Source organism: Protomyctophum parallelum, assembly GCF_964188405.1.
Source record: "Protomyctophum parallelum genome assembly, chromosome: 21".
NCBI lineage: Eukaryota > Metazoa > Chordata > Actinopteri > Myctophiformes > Myctophidae > Protomyctophum > Protomyctophum parallelum.
Genome location: NC_139713.1, coordinates 32978610 through 32998431, shown reverse-complemented (window position 1 = coordinate 32998431; position 19822 = coordinate 32978610). Strand labels below are relative to the sequence as shown.

Genomic DNA, 19822 nt, shown 5'->3' with positions numbered 1-19822 from the left:
TAGATAAAATCCCGCCTAAAAAGGGAGAGTGGACAGCCATTGTACAAAACATATACGAGATGGAGGAACTTACTTTCGCCGTTAGGATAAGCACAGAAAAGTTTTACAGATACTGGATGAAATGGATATTATACATGGGAATAGATCTTTTGTAAAGGTTTTTTGTATGAAAGAATAAGAGGTGAACACTGTCTTTTTTCTGTCATTAATGATGTCATAAATGTACCTGTTGCGCTCATGTTTTTGCTTTGTCTTTGGTTTGCCCTCTATTTTATTTTATTTTTTATGTAATTTACTTACTTTATTTATTGTCTTATTCTACCGATGTATGATTACCATGAAACCTGTACCTGGAAACGAACAAACTAAGACACTCTGAAACTACTCAAAGAGGGTTCTCTTACTCTCCTGGAACTGTAAAGACCCGTTACAATGTGAAAGTTAATGACAAGAAATGTAAAAAAAAGACTTGTAACAATTACGATATGTACTGTGATGCCCAATGTGACCCATCTGTTTATTGAAAAATAAAAATAAAAACAAAGTTTCAAAAAAAAAAAGGCATTGGAAAGTTGCTCGAAGACAATTATTATTTACAAAATTATTTACAATATATCAACTTTGTTACTGTCCACTGTATTCATATTTGACTATTCAACTATATTTGTTGTAGCTTCCCCAGGTGGCTGATAAGAGCTGGGTGGAATGGTGCGCCTTCAGGGTCTATATATGCTGTACGATACAACTTGGGAACCTAATAATACTTGTTGGCACCTACTGTAAACCTCAATGTTAAATCAGCTATTTATTTTTTCTAAATGTAAAAAATAAAGCATTTGGAAAATTGTCTGAAGTAATACTTAAAGTATATAGGATTTGAACATGCATGGTACATAATTAGCAGACCTAAATGTATCCTTCAACTATGCCCCTAATGACTGGCTGATCACAGGTTTTGTAGCAATTTGTTGCAAGTGTATTTTTAGGCCTTAAAAGTCTGTTCTCAGCATGTTCAAATCCTATATACTTTACGTATTACTTCAGACCATTTTCCAAATGCTTTATTTTTTACATTAGAAAAAATAAATAGCTGATTTAACATTGAGGCTTACAGTAGGTGCCAACAAGTATTATTAGGTTCCCAAGTTGTATCGTTCTCAAATATGCCCCGGTGGTGGTCATGTGTGACAGCTCGCAGGTCACCTCCAGGTTCTGTCAAGGCCGTCTTGATCCTCAGCAGAGTGGGACCGTTCTAGGTGTGCCTCGTTCTACAGACTCGCTGCGTTGGAGGCACAGCACATCTTTCCCCCAACGGAGGCTTACAGTAGCTATGGCATGGGGGAGTCTGCCAAGGATCCCTCGCTGAACTCCTGGGCTCCACCGGATGTCTCACCGATCCATGAGGTCCGTAGGATGCTTACATCACCCTGGGGTGTCAGCAGGTTCTCTTCAGATGTACTGAAGTACTTTGAGCCTACAGAGATGATTGTGACAGTAAGTACCGTCAGCCTAGGATCATTTGCAGCATTATGTTGAACATCTAATTCAGTAGTTCTAAAAGTGGGGTCCGGGGACCCAAAGGGGGTTCCAGGGGGGTCTCCAATAAAGATAACAAATTTGTTAATATAGCATATAAATCTGTTCAACCACTAATACATTGGCTATTGACAATATCCGAATCTACAAGGTCGCAATACAACAACACGTCACAATGTAGATTTCCCATTTCCAAAAGAAATCTGGAAAAGGTGAAACATTTTGAATATTTTTTAAACATTTCAACAGCACAAATCATGTACGGATGGAGGTACACGAATACTTTCAGATGGATGTCCGTGGCCATATACATATTCATCAAGGATCCTTGACAAGAAAGGTTTGAGTATCAATCTTCTAATTCTATCAAAGACGATTTAGTTCTTTATGGATACTCACTCTTGGACTCGCTTCCCTTACCCAGGAAAGCCTGGCTGAAGTCTTAGTCGTATTCAGGATTAAGCACATAGCAACCTGTGCGCTTCCTGAATCTGAATGATTTGCATCTGTGAATCCAAGTTGCAAATCTTGTAAGTGTCTTATTTGCCCTTTCTGCTCTCTGTCCTAGGGTGTTCTCCTCGCTGTCTTGAGGTGGCAGTGGATCGCTGGTCTCACCGCCAAACATGACTGGAACTTTCTCCAAGAGGCACTGTGGTAACACACCTAAGAGCACAAAGGAGGTCATTGATTAGTTGATCAGCACATATTATCAAAACTAACTAACTAACTGTTAGTAATCAAATGTGTTAGGGATGTATCATGTAAAAATTTAAAATATGCACTATAACTTTACTTTACCAAATGCTTCTGTTTCTACAGTATAGAATGAAAATGTGTTTTTGTGGGTAAACATAAACATATTCGTTCCAGTCCAGTACAGAGCCCCTGCCTGATGACTAAAAGTCTAATCTCTCCCCCTGGTGGACGCACAGAAGAATGGTGGTTCTTTAACTCATTTTGACCTGAGATCAGATTCTAAAAATGTCTTCTAAATCCTGACAGTTTAAAAAAATAGCAGACCTACAAGCTCGTAGCGCACCACTCGGTGGCGCGCTATGAGCTTGTAGATCTGCTATTTTTCAATAGCTAAAGCACAACATAATGCTAACACCAAAAGGGGTTAACTGTCATAAATTTGAAATGAACTGTGGCGTCTTACCGAAGTCCTGAGCATTCTCTATGAAGCACTGAATGACTGCTCTCTGCAGCTTGAGGTGGGTTTCCAAGTTCTCTGCAGTTCCCGCTCCAGATGGAAGGAGGTTAGGGGTCAAGACCACAGACAGATTATTGCTGTCCATCTTGTTATCTGCACTCCTAGGGTAGAAACAAACGGCAATCACAATCACAGTACAATTACAATCGGAATCCTTGTATTTGGCGGTGCATTGATCACATAGTAGAAAACACATGAGCATAAATCTGGAAGTTGGTTGAAAAAGCTGGTGAACACACTTACCTCTTGGACACACTGTGGATGAAGTCAAAAAGGTAGCGCAACACGCTGATGTTTCTGTCAGGCAGCTTGCAAGACAGCAGCAGTGTGGCGGCGGTTCTGTCTGCCTCACTGGTCAGCTCCTGCGCCTTCAGAAAGGCATCATGCAGCTCGGTGGGCAGGATGGGTTCTGGCAGCTCTCTGAAGAACTGCTTCACCAGGCCGGCCACAATATGGGGATTTGCTGTGGACAGACTCTCTTCCTTGCCCGCATCCAGCTGGACCTGAAGAAACAATGCAAAAGTTGTGTTTAGACTTAATTTATACTTACAGGCACTGTCAGTATGGGCTCTCACAATCATGACATCTTATTGTTGGTTAATTGTCATATATAAATAATTGTGATTAATGATTTAATTGTGTTTTTAGCATTAAACAATGGTACCCTACATATGAATACAAATTCATTTCTGTTTGCCTATTAGGCTTAAGCAATGACAGCAAAGTCAACTAGAGCCATTACTCACCCTGAGTGCTTTTTGTCGAGTAATGGAACCTGTTATTCTGAATAGGCCCTCTTTTTCAGTGTGCTCAAGCAGCATGGTACATGCACCCACCAGAAACCTGAGAAAGCAGAGACATGAAATGAAATTAGCAAAACAATTAAAAATAAACACCATTTGAACAGTAACATTTAACTGACATTTGCTGGTTTTCCACTGGACACTCACCGTGGCACATCCCCGTGGTCAGTATGATGACACTGTAGGCTCTTCAGTGGTGCTCCGAAAACCTTCACCTGAGAGAGGAAAAGTATAGTAAAGCAACATTTAAGATTTCACAAAACAAATGGACAATCTTGTGGTCATTTTTCATCAATTAGCGAGTAAAATTACATGGCTAACAAATTAACCCTGGCTGCTAAAAACCCCAAAGATTTGCAAAAGATTAGATCCAATGCGGTGATCCAAGGATGAATTGAATGAATGAATCCATGGACGGTTATGCATTGGTAATGCACTGTGCACATATCATATGGCAGATGATAAATTCAGAGAGCTGGCCTGTTCTGACATCACAATGTTGTTAACCGATGTAAAAGCTCACACATGTCATGATGCAATGCCACACATTGTGAGCATGCATGTAGATCTGCTATTTTCTAAAAAACTATTGAAACATTTTGAACAATTTGGAATAATTATACATTTCAAGTTCAACAACACAAATCTTGTATGGGGGTACTTCCTTGGCACAATATATGTTCAGATCCTAACCAACCCCAAACCTGGGGTCGTTGGCATTAAAAAGTTTAGAAGAACCATAAGAACCACTGTGAAAACAGCCATATGGATTAACTGTAACCGTTTACATTTAGCCTCAGGTGCATAATATTTGAACCAGTGCAGTTGGCTAAATTTGTACAATATCAGAGTTATGCTTAGCCCCTTTCGGGACCCTACGTAAAACTTTTCTGATATTTTGTTGAGTCGAACAAATGTCAGAAACTTCAGTAGCATTTGGGTTCTGCTTGGAGGGCTAAGTTATGCTGAACACTATCTGACAACAACCGTTTGAAAGAGGCAGTATAGGTATAAAATTGAACTTCTTACAATTTGCAGACGGACCGTCAACAAATATGTCGACAAATATGACTCATATTTGTCCACAACGAGTGAAAGCGAAGAGTAAATATCAAACCTTGTCAACGAATGAGCGTGATTATGAAACCGAACCGAACCGCTCTAGGGATAGACCGTTGCCGTTAGGAACCTCACCAACCAACGACCAACGACAACGACCAACGACATTCCAAACGAAACGTAGCCTCGGTCCCAGCTGGCTTACTTATCTGCGAAAAGAAAACGATAAGGAACGCTGCGGTGGGATCCATAATAACACCACCAACGACATTTAGAGCAGAGCAAACAAACATCAGGGAAAAGCCTCGAAACGTTGGCAACGTTTCGACGGTTAAACTTCATCATGATTCCCTGATGAAGGCTTAAATGAAGTACTGTGTACAAAGAAACGTTGTACCGTCGAAAGCCTTCATCAGGAATGATTAACCGTCGAAACGTTGGCAACGTTTCGACGGTTAAACTTCATCATGATTCCCCGATGAAGGCTTAAATGAAATACTGTGTACAAAGAAACGTTGTGCCGTCGAAAGCCTACATCAGGGATGATTAACCGTCGAAACGTTGGCAACGTTTCGACGGTTAAACTTCATCATGATTCTCTGATGAAGGCTTAAATGAAATACTGTGTACAAAGAAACGTTGTACCGTCGAAAGCCTTCATCAGGGATGATTAACCGTCGAAACGTTGGATTCATTTCTGTCTTACCTGCTGTCCTAATAAATATTGGCATTCTGGCTATAGTGTGTGCGGCCACCTTCTTGTTTTTTCAATATCTCCTCTACGAGGAACAAAATGAAACATTCCAGTAAATAATGCATTCTAGGTTTGTACACTCACCTTATTGCGCTTGTTGCTCCAGCATGTAGACATCTTCCTTCCCTTTGCCGTTTTGCGGCAATCAGGCGTTATAATACCATACGTGTTGAGCTGCTGCTCAGCTACAACACCACGGTCCAAAATACTAATATACATAACTGTAAGTATAGTATACAGGTCCTATATAGTAAGAGTTACTTAACCGTTAACCGCAAATAAGCTGTTTTGTAACTGTGCTCTGTCCTATGTTCTGCGACTGCGTTGTCCAGTTGTCCAGTTGATGTGAGAGAGGTTTGTTAAAAATCAGTTGAAACCAGTTACTAAATTAGTGCACACGGTGTGTACACGTGCACATCAACAAACGACGTTCCCATACGCCGGCTCACGACAATGGGCGGGGCCGGTTACTGCTGATTTGACTGACTGGCCAATCACAGAGGGCCGTGCTGTCGCGAAATCAGCCAACCAGATAACAGGTGTATATCAGATGACGTCGGATTATACTTTCAAAGTGCTCATCTCTTTATTCGCTTTCACTCACACACACACTGCCAAGTTTTTGCCAAGTTGCCAACAACTGGACGTTTATTGAGAGGACCCAACGCAAGCGGACAGTTACTTCAAGTTCTAAAAACGAAGAAGATGGAGACGGTATGTAGACGTGTTTATTAATACAATAGTATGCACTGACTGTCAACGGTCAACGATCGTAATAATGTTATTTAGTGACGGAATTGTTTACAGGCGGGTTTGTTTGACCGTGCCAAAAACGCTATAGTTAATTTGAAACGTTAGCACAGCAGTAAATAGCCTAGTTTGTTTGCTCTGCTCTAAATGTCGAGGCTCTAAATGTCGTTGACGCGTGGTGTTATTATGGATCCCACCGCAGCGGGTAAGCCCCGTTTCGTACCTTCTTTTCGCAGATAAGTAGGCCAGCTGGGACCGAGGCTACGTTTCGTTTGGAATCCCTAGAGCGGTTCAGAGTGGTTCGGATTCATAATCACGCTCATTCGTTGACAAGGTTTGATATTTACTCTTCGCTTTCACTCGTTGTGGACAAATATTTATTTGTCGACATATTTGTTGACGGTCATATGACCGTCTGCAAATTGTAAGAAGTTCAATTTTATACCTATAGCCAGGACTACTGGCTACTGCCTCTTTCAAACGGTTGTTGTCAGATAGTGTTCAGCATAACTCTGATATTGTACAAATTTAGCCAACTGCACTGGTTCAAATATTATGCACCTGAGGCTAAATGTAAACGGTTACAGTTAATCCATATGGCTGTTTCACTGTTTTAATCAGTGGTTCTTATGGTTCTTCTAAACCTTTTTAATGCCAACGACCCCAGGTTTGGGGTTGGTTAGGATCTGAACATATATTGTGCCAAGGAAGTACCCCCATAAAAGATTTGTGTTGTTGAACTTGAAATGTATAATTATTCCAAATTGTTCAAAATGTTTCAATAGTTTTTAGAAAATAGCAGATCTACATGCATGCTCACAATGTGTGGCATTGCATCATGACATGTGTGATCTTTTACATCGGTTAACAACATTGCGATGTCAGAACAGGCCAGCTCCATATATGGAGATCTAGGGGTGATCATGTGTGATCAATTGGCTAATTTAGGCCCTGTCCATAGCCTGGGCACTGTGGGCAGTGGCCCTATCCAGAGACCGGACATAGACTTTTGTGCTGGTTCTGTATCCCACCAACTCAAGGCCCGGGTACTGCACACAGTGTCAAACGCGTGTGTCAAATTTTTGACACCAAACTGGTGTCAAAAGTCGATGGGGCGAACATTTCTTGAGTTACTTGGATTACAAACGTTCATACACACTTACAGAGACATTTATAGATGAACAGTTTATGTAAACTGTTTGGGCCGATTCATACTCCTATTTTACCGCTGTTTCGGCGCTGTAGTGCCGAAATGATTTCGGCTCGTCAGAAATTTTCAGTAGCACCGAAGAGCCGACTTTAGGACGGTACCCGCCCCCCCCGAACCTCAAATGACGTCAAATTGTAGGCTCTTCAGCACCGAACCGACTTTTATTCGGCTCTAAAATAGGAGTATGAATCGGCCCTTACAATTGAACGCTGAGGATTTTAATGTAAATAACTAACTGTATAATTGTTCATCCATCCTCAACTGCCTATCAGGAGTCGGATTGAGGGGTCAACAGTTCCAGCAGAGAGTTCCAGACTTCCCATTCCTGGACAACACAAATTGCCTGCCGGCGAGTTGTGCGATATTAGTCTGGCTTATTAGCCAGGCTATAGGGAGACGACCAGAGGCATTCGTACTAGATGGCGATGCCTGAACCTTTTACACGCGAAGGAGCAGTGGCTCCTGGATATGTTTCATTTCTGAAATTCATTTTCAAATCAATTGTTAAAAAAAATGCAATGCCGTTCTAGTTCCTGCAGTTCAATGAATGAAGGAAATTTGCTTAATTTACTAATCTCTACATTTTCTCCCACAGGATTCTACAGATGACAACTTCACCTTGACTTCTACCTTGATCCAGGACCCCAACAACCGCAGGGTGGGGGTGGTTCTGAAGAGGGTTAGGACTGAGCTCTTTCGAGTAAGTACATCCTTCCTTACTACCAGTGGTGGAAACTAAAGTAACTAAGTTGATTTATTTATTTAAGTACAATTTTGATGTTTACTTTCCTTGAATATGTCAATTTTTCAATACTTTATAGTTTATACTATACACTCCACTACATCTCTCAGGCAACTCCACTACAATTTTTTGAAAACTTCAAACTTACTACTCTGTAGATTATTATTCAAAACATGCATTAACCACTTATAAGCCCTATTTTTTTACTGTGTCTATTAGAAAATAACCGATGAGATGCATTGTGAGCTTGTAGATCGGCTATTTTTGAAAGATTATTTGATAAAGAAAGCTTCCATGAGTTTATCTGTAGGAAGAAACGTTACAAAAAACACTATTATTAATACGAATTACTTCACTACTAACTACTTCAATTTCATGAATTTAGATTTATTGAAGGAAATTTGCTGAAGTTACAATTGTCTACATTTCCTCACACAGGACCTGGACCTAGACAACTGGACCTGGAAATGCATCGATGACCCCAAGAATTCCAGGGTGATACTGAAAGGGACAGTGAAGGCTTCACAGGGAGAAGCACCCAAAGACCCACAAGATACACAGGTGAGTTGGTTTCCGTGTTTGACAGACGATTCCGACACGGAAACTGACTCCCCTGTGTGTCCTCCACCAAGGCAGGTCACCCCCAGGAAGAGGGTCACCGTGGCCAAAAAGAAGCGAGGAACTGGATCTGCTCAGTTCAAGTATGTATAGATACATCTTGGTCACTGGTTTTAATGGTTTTGTTACTTTAATTGATTTGTTTTGCTTGACCACAAATGTTTAGATAGTATGTTGTTTAGACATGCTAGGTTCATTGTTTACCTTGAATCTTAGTTTCTTTGAGGCACCACATTGTTCTCCCTGTGCTCTATTTATGTGACTTTGTTTATTGTCTGAGTTAATGCTTACTCTCCTTATTCCCATCTCACACTTTTTGCAGGAGCATGCAAGCCTTCCTCCAGAAGAGACTACAATCTCAGAGCAAGGGAAACAAGAGGAAACCACCACCCAAGGACTCAAAGGAAGATCAGGAGGAAAACCACGGTGAAATGCCAGTGCCACCACCAGCCAAATGCCTAAGAGTGAGTACAACTTTACTACATAGTATACAAGGAGTTAGGGGTCTATACTTGGCCGCTCCTAATTTCCCTCTGCACTAAATCTCTTTGCTAAAAAGAACAGATCTACAAGTTCACAACACAGCATGTTGTGAGCATGTAGAACTGCTATTTTCTGCCCCAAACACTAGGGCTCAGTGGTTAAACTGCAAGCAGAGACATGAAACAGTGGAACAGTTGCATTGAAGTGATTAACCAATAACCAGTGATTTGTTATGCATGTACATTTGCCACCACTAACATCCACTAACATTACAAATCACTACCTTTTCTCACACAGGAGGTCGAAGCTGACAGCCCCCCCAGGAGGATGGGCACCATCCTCATCGATGCCCCCAGGGTGGTCCATAGGAAGGTGAGTTGGTTACCGGTTCTGAGTGAAGATAATGACATGGCAACATGGTCTCATTATAAAACATACAATTGATACTTAATCCATTATAATTATGTATTATATCTGCAAGGATAGAACTCAAATGTTGAGTTGTAGTTATAAAATTAATGTTGAGATCATTTTGTGACTTACATTGTTATAATATACATTATGTTACTAATTAGTTACTACATGGCAAGATGTAACTTACTATGTACATTTAGTTATAATTAGCAAGATATGTATGTTGATTTTCACTAACATGTGTTTCTTCTCCATGTGCAGAGACAATCTTCTGCCTCCATCAGCACCAAGAGACCTGGACCAAGGCAAGGATGAAGGTTGACTGTCAACGTGTGCCAAGTAAGTAAATACCAGTACATCTTTACTAATAGAGAATCTAGCCACTTAATAAATACATCATAATACATTGTTTAGTTTAGTTAGACCATCCATCCATCTACAGTATGAAGAAGTTCTTTACTATTAAGAGGATCTGATGCTTGATCATCCAAGAGTTGAGCTAAACTAGGCTACGCTCCCATTCAACAAACCATTTATACTTAGTCGACCAAGGTGCCCCAGGCCTCCATACTAGGTCCTCCTTTTTCGCCCTACACTACATTTCTTTACCAAAAAAGCCAATCTACAAGCTCACAGCGCCTTGCATCGAGACTAGGGATGTTCCGATGAGACATTTTGGCCGATATCGATATCCAATATAATTAATTGATGTTATGGCCGATAACTGATATTACCGATGTCGATATGATCTCATTCTGTATTCAATTTTTTTAAACATATGCTCATTCATTTTCTTTCTTCAAAACAATTGACATATATTTTTTCCCCCCACATCCCCATGGCAGCACACATACAAACAAAATCTTATCACAAAATGTTTTGACAATAATAAATACAGAACAAAAATAAATAAATAATGACATAAAGAAAAATAAAACGAAAATAAAACACATTACATACAGTTAAACAAACAAATGCCCAATGTCCATCACAGTTCCCTACCCCCACCCCACAGCTGACTACTCAGTTAACCACTATACATCCAAAGCCTCTTCAATATCACCTCGCTTAATGAAGTCCAAGAACTTCTCACATATCTTATAGAATACCGCAGGTTTCTTCCTAATTACATATGTTAGTTTCTCATGTGCCAAACTTGTTGTTAAGTTCCTCAGCCAAAAGCCGATCGTAGGGGCATTGACATTCTTCCAACATAGCGCAATTGAGCGTCTGGCCTGTAACAGGCAAAGGTCGGTCATTATTTTTTCATTACTATTTAGTGTACAATTTAATGGATAAATACTGAGTATACATAATTTAGGACAAAGAGGAACTGGACCTGACGTAATCTGAGAGACATAATGGACCACAGACCACAAATGGACCACAGACCTCCAGAATGTTTTAATCTCCTCACATTCCCATAAGCAGTGGAACAGTGTACCTTTATGTTCCCCACATTTATAACATAAATTAGGAATGTTTGGATCAAATTTATTTACTTTCTCCGGGGTTATGTAAGTTTCTGTATTCAATTATAATAATATTGTCCATTCTGAAAAATGCATGTAACAACTTAAATAACAACTTAAATAACTTTATATTAAATATTGTGAGCTTGTAGATCTGTTCAAGCTGTTACTTTGGGTTTGTTTATCTGTAAAGACAGGCCGATTAATCAGACCGATTAATTAATCGGGCTGATTGATTAATCGAACCGATGCAGATTAATCTAAAAACAACTAAAATCGGCCGATACCGATGTGTTTACAGATTAATCTCTCATCACTAATCGAGACTCATTGTGAGCTTGTAGATCTGCTATTTGTGCTGAATGTTCATCCCAGAAAGAATAGGGGCATTAGGGTTCACGTGGTTAAACTGCAAGACATAAAAAAGAAAGAAACAATTATAAACAACAACAACAACAATGCAGGAGCAATTTCCTGCAATTAAATGTATCAAGTAAATGACCTAAAGTTACTTATCACTTCTTTTTCTCTCACAGGTCCCTGATCCATCCCAGCAGGACGACACACTCTCTCCTCCTCCCACCTCAATCTATCCCACCCATCACTCTCCCCCCTCTCTCTTTCTCTCTCTCTCTCTCTCTCTCTCTCTCTCTCTCTGTGTATACATAGTTATGCTTGTAAATAGTTGTTACTTTGAAATGATAGTATGCTACACTGAGTATTATTTCTCTTTTGTTTAATAATCTGTAACAGTTGTAAATATGTGCAAATTTTTCTTACATTAATGGTTTAATTATTTTTTTGTATTTTAAAGAGATTGTTGAGAAGTATGTTTCATAATAATAAATAATATATTTTATTTGATAATCATATATCAAGCTTCATGTCTTTATTTTCTTCTTTTAGTGAGTCTGTCACAGACTCACATTATATTACATTTTATTTCATGCAAGTAAATTTGACTACCGAATGTAGTTATTCACTACATCCATCACCAGGGGACACTACTGGGTATCTTATTTATATGGTACAATCATCAAGTGAAAGTGAATGCTAATGGTAAACTTGGACAAGAATACAGGATTATTATTAAATCGTGACTGGCCTCAAAACTGACATTGCATACAGACAACATTAGAAAGACTAGCTGGTAATGTACTATTTTTCTTTTCAGTGAGTCTGGCTCTGATTGATAGATGAAAACTAACATAACTTGCTTACTTAAAATGACTAAACGGTTGCTGAGTGTTTAGCTGTCTTGGACGTTGTATGGAGGTTGTGAGAAAACATCTTTGTGCAATGTTTAATTAATCTGCTCAATGTTTATTCGGCTCATGCACATTACTAGAAATATATATATTTTGGGAATTTCAAAGTAGGCTACTCCAGAATTGAACAAGGAAACGTGGGACTTGAACACAGAACCTTTGGGTTGAGAGGCTGATCATCAAACAAGAATCACGCAACTTGGATCCATTTTTGGGTATCAATGAGTAACTTTTAATAAAATAATGTTTAGATCCTGTTTCACTGCAATACGTATTGCAGTGTATATGCAGTGTGAGATCATATTGGCTAGACATATGCATATCTTCTCTTCTGGGGGTCCGCGTCCAAATACAACGTACATTTGGGGGACCTTGACATCAACATGGTTTGAGCACCATGAGTAATTTAGCTGGAAACGTACCAATTAAGATAACGAAGCCGCAAGCTTCATGCAACCGTTATTTGGATATACTGTATTTGATATTTCTCTGTAATGGTTTATATTGCAGTGTGGGGTTCCCCCTTTTTTGAATAAGAATTTGAAGGTTTTCAGAAAACCTTAGCTTAGGAAAGGCGTTTTTAGAATCGGCCTCAGGTCTAAATTAGTTAATATAGCATAAAAATCTATTGAACCACTTTAACCCTATACATCATCCATCCCATCCACCCACAGATCCACCCATCCATCCATCCATCCGAGCACTATCCATGCATATTCCATCCACAAGCTCCCTTTGCGTTTGCTCTTTAAATAAATCACACCTGTGTGAAGTGAGCGGTGGAACTATACTATTGTTATACTATACTGAATTCCTGTACAGACAGACAGACACGTGCTGAAAAAGACTGGTGTTACACTAAAAACTAAGCTTCCCACCGTGCACCACATGTGTGAAGCTCAACAGTGCCACTTTCTCACCTGTTGGTACCCTTACTTTGGTACCCTAAACAGACATAGGGACATATAGGGACACACCTTGTAAATTCCACACGTTGTAAAACGTGTGGAATTTTCATCCTGTCTTGTATGGGGGTCCCTACTCCCTATACCTGGCACAAAATAAATAAGTTATTTTAAAATGGGAATGTAAAGTGCAATATAACAATGTATTATTTGAATTATGATTACGGTATTAATAGTAATATTAGGCTATTACGTTTGAGGACCACTCACCACTGGTATGCACAAAATTAAATCTTAAGTGTATTTTTGTAACTCGGTGGTAGCCTACAGCCTACAGACCTGTGCTGTGGTCCATTTGGTTCTCCGCTCAATGGATAAATGATGAGCCGGACTAAGGATTTACCATGTGCAGCCTGCCCTGCACTATAGGCTGTATAGACTATAGAAGTATAGAGTGACCTGTCTCTTTAAGTTGGTGTCAAAGCCGATTAAACGTTGATCTCAGCCGTGGTTCTGTTTTCAACCGTCTGTTCCTGACCCTGCATGCATCTATTTTTATTTTACGTTGCTGCTTCTGCTGCTGCTGCTGCTGCTGCTGCTGGCCTGCTGCATAGGCTGCTATCATATAAGCTTTCGTTGGTTTTATTTCTTTTTATTTGTCTCCTGTAGCGCAGTCTATATTTTTTAATTAAAAAAACACAGATCGAGTAACTATAACCTGTCAAAATCCGGATTGTAACGGTAATGTCGTCAATATTATAGATTTACCAGGTTTAGATTATGTGGGTAATTTTTATAATAAAAGCAAGTGGTGCGTGCGAGCTCCAACTTTCCTACTGCAGGGTACGTAAACCATGGATTATTCTTTCCCTGCAATGAAAATACATTGTTAACGTTATTAACCACTTTCTCTAACCTCTAAGTATAGCTATGGTATAGCCTACCGCGTCTGTGATGCCTAGTCACTATTTAATTGATATTGGTTGGCAAAAATGTATAAATAAATAAAACATAAAAAAAACATACAGAAGTATAGCCTATGATGACGAACAGGCTACCATAGTGTTTATTGCTGAAAAATAAGACAAAAAAGTAGGATGACAGATAGGCTACAGCAGATGTGAATGATTACTATTTTGATATTGGGGCAAAACAGGACAAAAAACAAAATAAAACAAACTATCGAAGGCGAAATGCAGAAGAGCGTCCGGTACAACGAGGGCCACGCGCTGTATCTGGCGCTCATCGCCCGCAAGGAGGGCACCAGGCGCGGCGTCCTGAGCAAGAAGACGGCGGAGAACAGCCGCTGGAGCGACAAGTTCTTCGCGCTGTACCAGAACGTGCTCTTCTACTTCGAGAGCGAGCAGAGCGCACGGCCGTCGGGCATCTACCTGCTGGAGGGGTGCAGCTGTGAGAGGGTCCCTGCGCCCAAAGGGTCCTCCTCTGGCACGAAGGAGGGCATGGACAAGCAGCAGCAGCAGGTAGGTCTACCGTCTAATCATTAGCCTACACCCTACACGCTACACCTATACATAAGACTCTAATGTATGTATTGTATTTTATCGATGTTGACAGTTCACTCTGGGGTGCATACTTAGTTTAGACTAGTCATTGGTTAGACATGGGTTAAGGTTAGGTTTACCCTGTTGGCCCAAATGTTAAAGAGGCATTATGGGTGCTTTATGCCAACTTAGCCATTTACGTCGTTAGTTTAACTAGTTTTAAATGTGTTTCAGTGTTTTTGTCTGTGGTCCACGTTTCTAAGGTTTCACCGGATATACTAAATGTTATCCAACAACAAAATGCTTTGCTCATGGACACACCATCAACAGCAATTATAAATTATAGAATATGACCACCATGCCCATCATACCACTTTCGGTCCATGCAGCCGACCATAGTATACTTTCAAGTTATACATGTCATACAGATACAATACTTTTTATCCACCCAAAATTGAAACATATCTTAATTACCAATAGCCAATTATAACCACGCCCACCAATATACCACTTTCGGTCCAGCCGACCACAGTATATACTACTTTCAAGTTATACTGTATACATGTACATGATACGCATACGTTACCTTTTACTCACCCAAAATTGAAACATATCTTAATTACGTCACCATAAATAGCCAATTATAATGTCGGTTTTGTTTAAAGGTTTAATTGTTGTTTTACATGGCATTTCCGTTCACGAAAATATATAGCCTGCAAACACGCACGCACACACACACACACACACACACACACACACACACACACACACACACACACACACACACAATACAGTTGATATCAAAACTACAGACTGTAAAATGAGTGTAGTCTAAGCCAGGCGTTCTCAACATTTTTGGCTGGGGACCCCCGGAAATGCTTTGTCTCGCTGAACTGATCAGTTTGATTGATTGGTTGATTGATTGATTGAAGTATTTATTAACAGTTTGGAGAATTACAGTAGGCTACATTTCAAGCACAACTCAATACAAAACTGTTAACTGTGGACGACACCATAAAGCATTACACTTGTTTACAATAGGGTCCACCATTTTCAATGCATCATAGAGTGCCATCATCAGTGCCAATTAACCTTCTTGGTCACACTGCCAGTATAGGCCACAAGATGCATTCTGTCTGTCTGTCTGTCCTGTCTATCCTGTATGAGTTATCTCATACAGGTTACAGGATACCTGAAAATGTATGTTTACTAAAGAGCTGGTGAGATTAGTGTGCTTCATAATTATGTTACCTGAGTTGCGACGCGTTTTGAGCTTGTAGACCTGCTACTTTTGAATTTGGATCCTGAAAAGTGACAGTTTGGGACGTATGGGGTTTCCATCTGACAGAGACGATATACAAACAAAGCAGACCCACGTCTGCTTTAACCCGTTCAATCTGGGAAAGCATCTGTGTCATTTTAGATTTTAGCTATATAGCACATTAGTTCTCAAGTGGGGTCCGGAAAGTAGTTAATATAGCATCACAATCATTTGAACCACTTTGGCTATACAAAAATAGCAGATCTACAAGCTTGTAGAAATACATAATCGTTTTCTGTCGGGATGAAACCACCTAACTGGATTTTTGAGGTTTTTGATTTTGATTTTGCATAAATCAGTGCTATTGAACACCCTTTACGTCTGTGTGTTGTTTCGAAAATATTGAACCAATGAAAAGTAGTAAAACATGCTTCGGACAAAACCTCTCAATTGGACCCTCAAACTGTCTGCTAAAGCAGCTAACTCCACCACTCCCCTCTCAAACTGTCTGCTAAAGCAGCTAACTCCACCACCTCTCCTCCTCTCAAACTGTCTGCTAAAGCAACTAACTCAGTCCACCACCTATCCCCCTCTCATGGAAGTAATTGACAATATTGCTTTGTTTTCAAAATATAAGGTTTTCTTAATTTACTGAAAAATATATATTTTTCATTTCCTGAAAAATTAACATTCTTCCTGAACAGCAGAGATAATACATATACTTTAGGGGGTCCTTGACATGAAAAGGTTTTTCACTAAACTGATTTAGAAGATTCTTTTAGAATTTGCCTCAGGTCTTAATGGGTTAAAACAGAGAGAGGGCTCTGGAATGTGCTTATTTGGTCCTATTTGGCGATCTGTACGTATACACTTCTGGACAAACAAGTACAAACATATACGCACATAAACACATACTGTGCTCAAGTACGGCGAATGGTTATGTGGAGTAGAGACGTACTGTACCAATTACGTACACAAAGACGTGGTGCATTTATAGATATACCGGTACATCCGGTAGATAGATATTGGTAGTTGTCATTTGCAGGTTTTTTATTAGGGCTTGTTTCTAAAAGAAGTGTAGTTGCTTATCTGGGCTTGTTTCTAAAAGTAGTTACTTATTTGGGTTTGTTTCTAACATGTAGTTGCATATTTGGGTTAGCATACTAAATGTTTTTTTAAACCAGTGTTTCTCAAACATTTCCATGTGATCCCCAGAATTGGCAACTGGCAATTTTCTTTATCGTTTGTAGCCACACAACTATTCCACAAAAGAGAGAGAGAGAGAGAGAGAGAGAGAGAGAGAGTGTGTCTGGAACTACACCTCCTGAAATCTGAGCAAGGAAGCTGGACCAGAACGTTCACGAAAATATATTTCAAAATATCTTCACGTTTAACTTTTTAATATCCATTTCTGCTAAGCAGCAAGCTATTTAGGCTTAGATGATTTGTATTAGGACAAGTTTGTGCGACTGTAAAGACTAAAAACAGAAGGAAGGAGGCTTCACTTCCACTTTATCGCTTGATCATGCTCAGAGCTTCTGGTGCAGTGGTGCTCCAGACTGTAAGCATTTGAAAATTGCAGGAGGCAACATAGCTACTGTAAGCCTACTGTACTAATTAAAGCCCAGTGCGGTGTGTAGACTACTGTCATGAACTGGCTCACATCCTGACAAAAGGGAGACGACACACAGGATTAAACTAGACACAATTGAAATTTTAACAACAAAAAAAAGTGCCAGTGGTATCAGTAATTTACAGCGTGTATGGCTGTGTGCACTGTATGACGTAGGCCTACTGTACTGTATGTGCAAGTGCAAATGGCAACTCAACTAAACTAAAACCAAGCCAAACACAGCAACACCAAGCAGGCAGCATTGCCTGTGCAGGAGAGAGAGTGAAAGACCACAGCTGGACCAGTCTGCTTTTATAACGATTACTCAAGGGGATGATTGGGACCAGGTGTGTCTCATCCCCAGCAGGCTGGCCCTGTCCTCCTACAAAGGAACTAACCTCGCATCACCAGACTTTCCACCTTAAGGCCTATTCATAGTCTGGATTTTCGGTGATGAGGTGACCACCGCTCCGGTGGTGAGCTGACCACCGGAGCTGAAATAACATTGAGCGGTGGTGAGTAAAAACAGAGAGAAGGGCTGTAGCGGTGGCGGTGGTTTGCTCTTCACCGCGGCTCGTGACGTCATGTTGTAGTTCGGTGGTCACCCCACCACCGTAAATCCAGACTATGTATGAGCCTTTAGAGGAAAGCCTGGTCTGTGTCCAAATTCGCCCATGTGATCCGATCGGATCCGCTCTTATTCCGGTAAGGTGGTTTCCACTTTTTTCTGCGTTTTTGTCCCCCCGTTTGTTTTTAGTCTTGCCGGTCACTACGAGTTGGAATAAAAGATGGATATACCAAGCAATCAAGTACTTGAAGAAACTTGACACATGCATAAGGCTTTTATTGGGGGGGTGCATAGTGCATACTGCATATCCCCCCTTTAATTGATTACACCCTAAAATGATGACGCCCTTGATCGCGGGAATTAGTTACTGTTAATTCTGATTCCGGTTTGGTGGTTCCGGGCTGATTACTAGAAATAGTCATCCCAGGCTACACAGGACACTCAATGGCAATCAATGGGATGGGTCATCACACTACTCCATAGAATGAGCATGTTTGCATAACGTGTTTTTGGATGAGGTACTCAGCACATTCACGGAGGAAGAGACAGTGCTCTACTGAGCACATATAGATTTGCCCTTTTAACATGGGCAAATTTGAATTGGATTATATATTATAGATTATATATATGCTGCCCCAAATACTATTCTTTGGGGCAGCATGCTGATAATGCACACACCTAGTTTGATGAAAATTATTTATTGAGGTTTGTTGTTTTGACAGACAGGTCCTACGTTTTCGCAGACAGACAGACAGGCAAGCAGGCAGGCAGGCATCCGCACACACACAGCATCAATTACATTACAAAAACAATATGCAATAAAACATGATCTGATCTGCTCCTGATGAAGGGTACTCTTCAGATAAGTGACTTCCTTCTGAAAAGGTTCTGTGAAAACCTGCAGACAAAAACATCAAGGACATTTTAAGCAAATGATGTACAATTGATATCAATGACTCACCATCTAGTGATGTTTACCGGTTCCCTTGAGCTTAGCTGTGCATGTTAGCAATATCTATTCAGGAACGAACTGCCCGTACCCATGGCTGAATATATTTATCCTAATGTTGGCCATGAACATTGACAGAAGTGCAGCTTACTGTGAATCATTACAGCATGTTTAATGCCTTGGTTTCCGTTACATACTTTGCAATGTGTTTTTTGTCACTGTATATTTGCACATATGAAACCTTTCCTCTGCATTTAGCCATGCTTACTATTAGCATTACTAGTACAGCAATTAAGGTAACTGTTTTGCTCAAGGACACATCGACACTGGCCCTGTCCAGACGCCTATAGGCTGTATTCCTGGCCACGCCCCCTACTGAGGTCCTTTTTAGGAGCTTCCGTGTACGAGTGTTCCGGTTGTTGTCATATGTAATTGTTCAGACGCTTGATCAGACGTGTTTATTTTACTTTGACATCGTTACAATGGAACTGATGACACACTCATCTGATTGATGCAGAGTTGTGAAGATCCCACACCCGTGTACAGACGACGACACATGGCGAAATGGCCTGATGTAACTAAAATTTACTTAACAGAATCAATGGCAGTGGATAGAAGACGAAAGGACGCTGTGGAAAGTGCAATGGCATATCAGTATCTCCACAGCTCCCACTGCCCCTGGTCCTGTATGTCACCTCCGTCT

General features: G+C 40.3%; 1 protein-coding gene across 2 annotated transcripts in view; it reads left to right on the top strand.

Annotated features, from left to right (window-relative positions):
• Nucleotides 1–14420: 14420 nt before the first annotated feature.
• rasgrf2a (Ras protein-specific guanine nucleotide-releasing factor 2a) overlaps nucleotides 14421–19822 on the top strand; it is a gene marked incomplete at both ends in the record, with an annotated part of 35970 nt that continues 30568 nt past the window's right edge. For both annotated transcript variants that reach the window (XM_083794294.1, XM_083794293.1), the window contains one exon: nucleotides 14421–14708. In XM_083794294.1, the coding sequence (XP_083650420.1) occupies nucleotides 14421–14708 (288 nt within the window). The remainder of the gene's footprint in view (nucleotides 14709–19822) is intronic.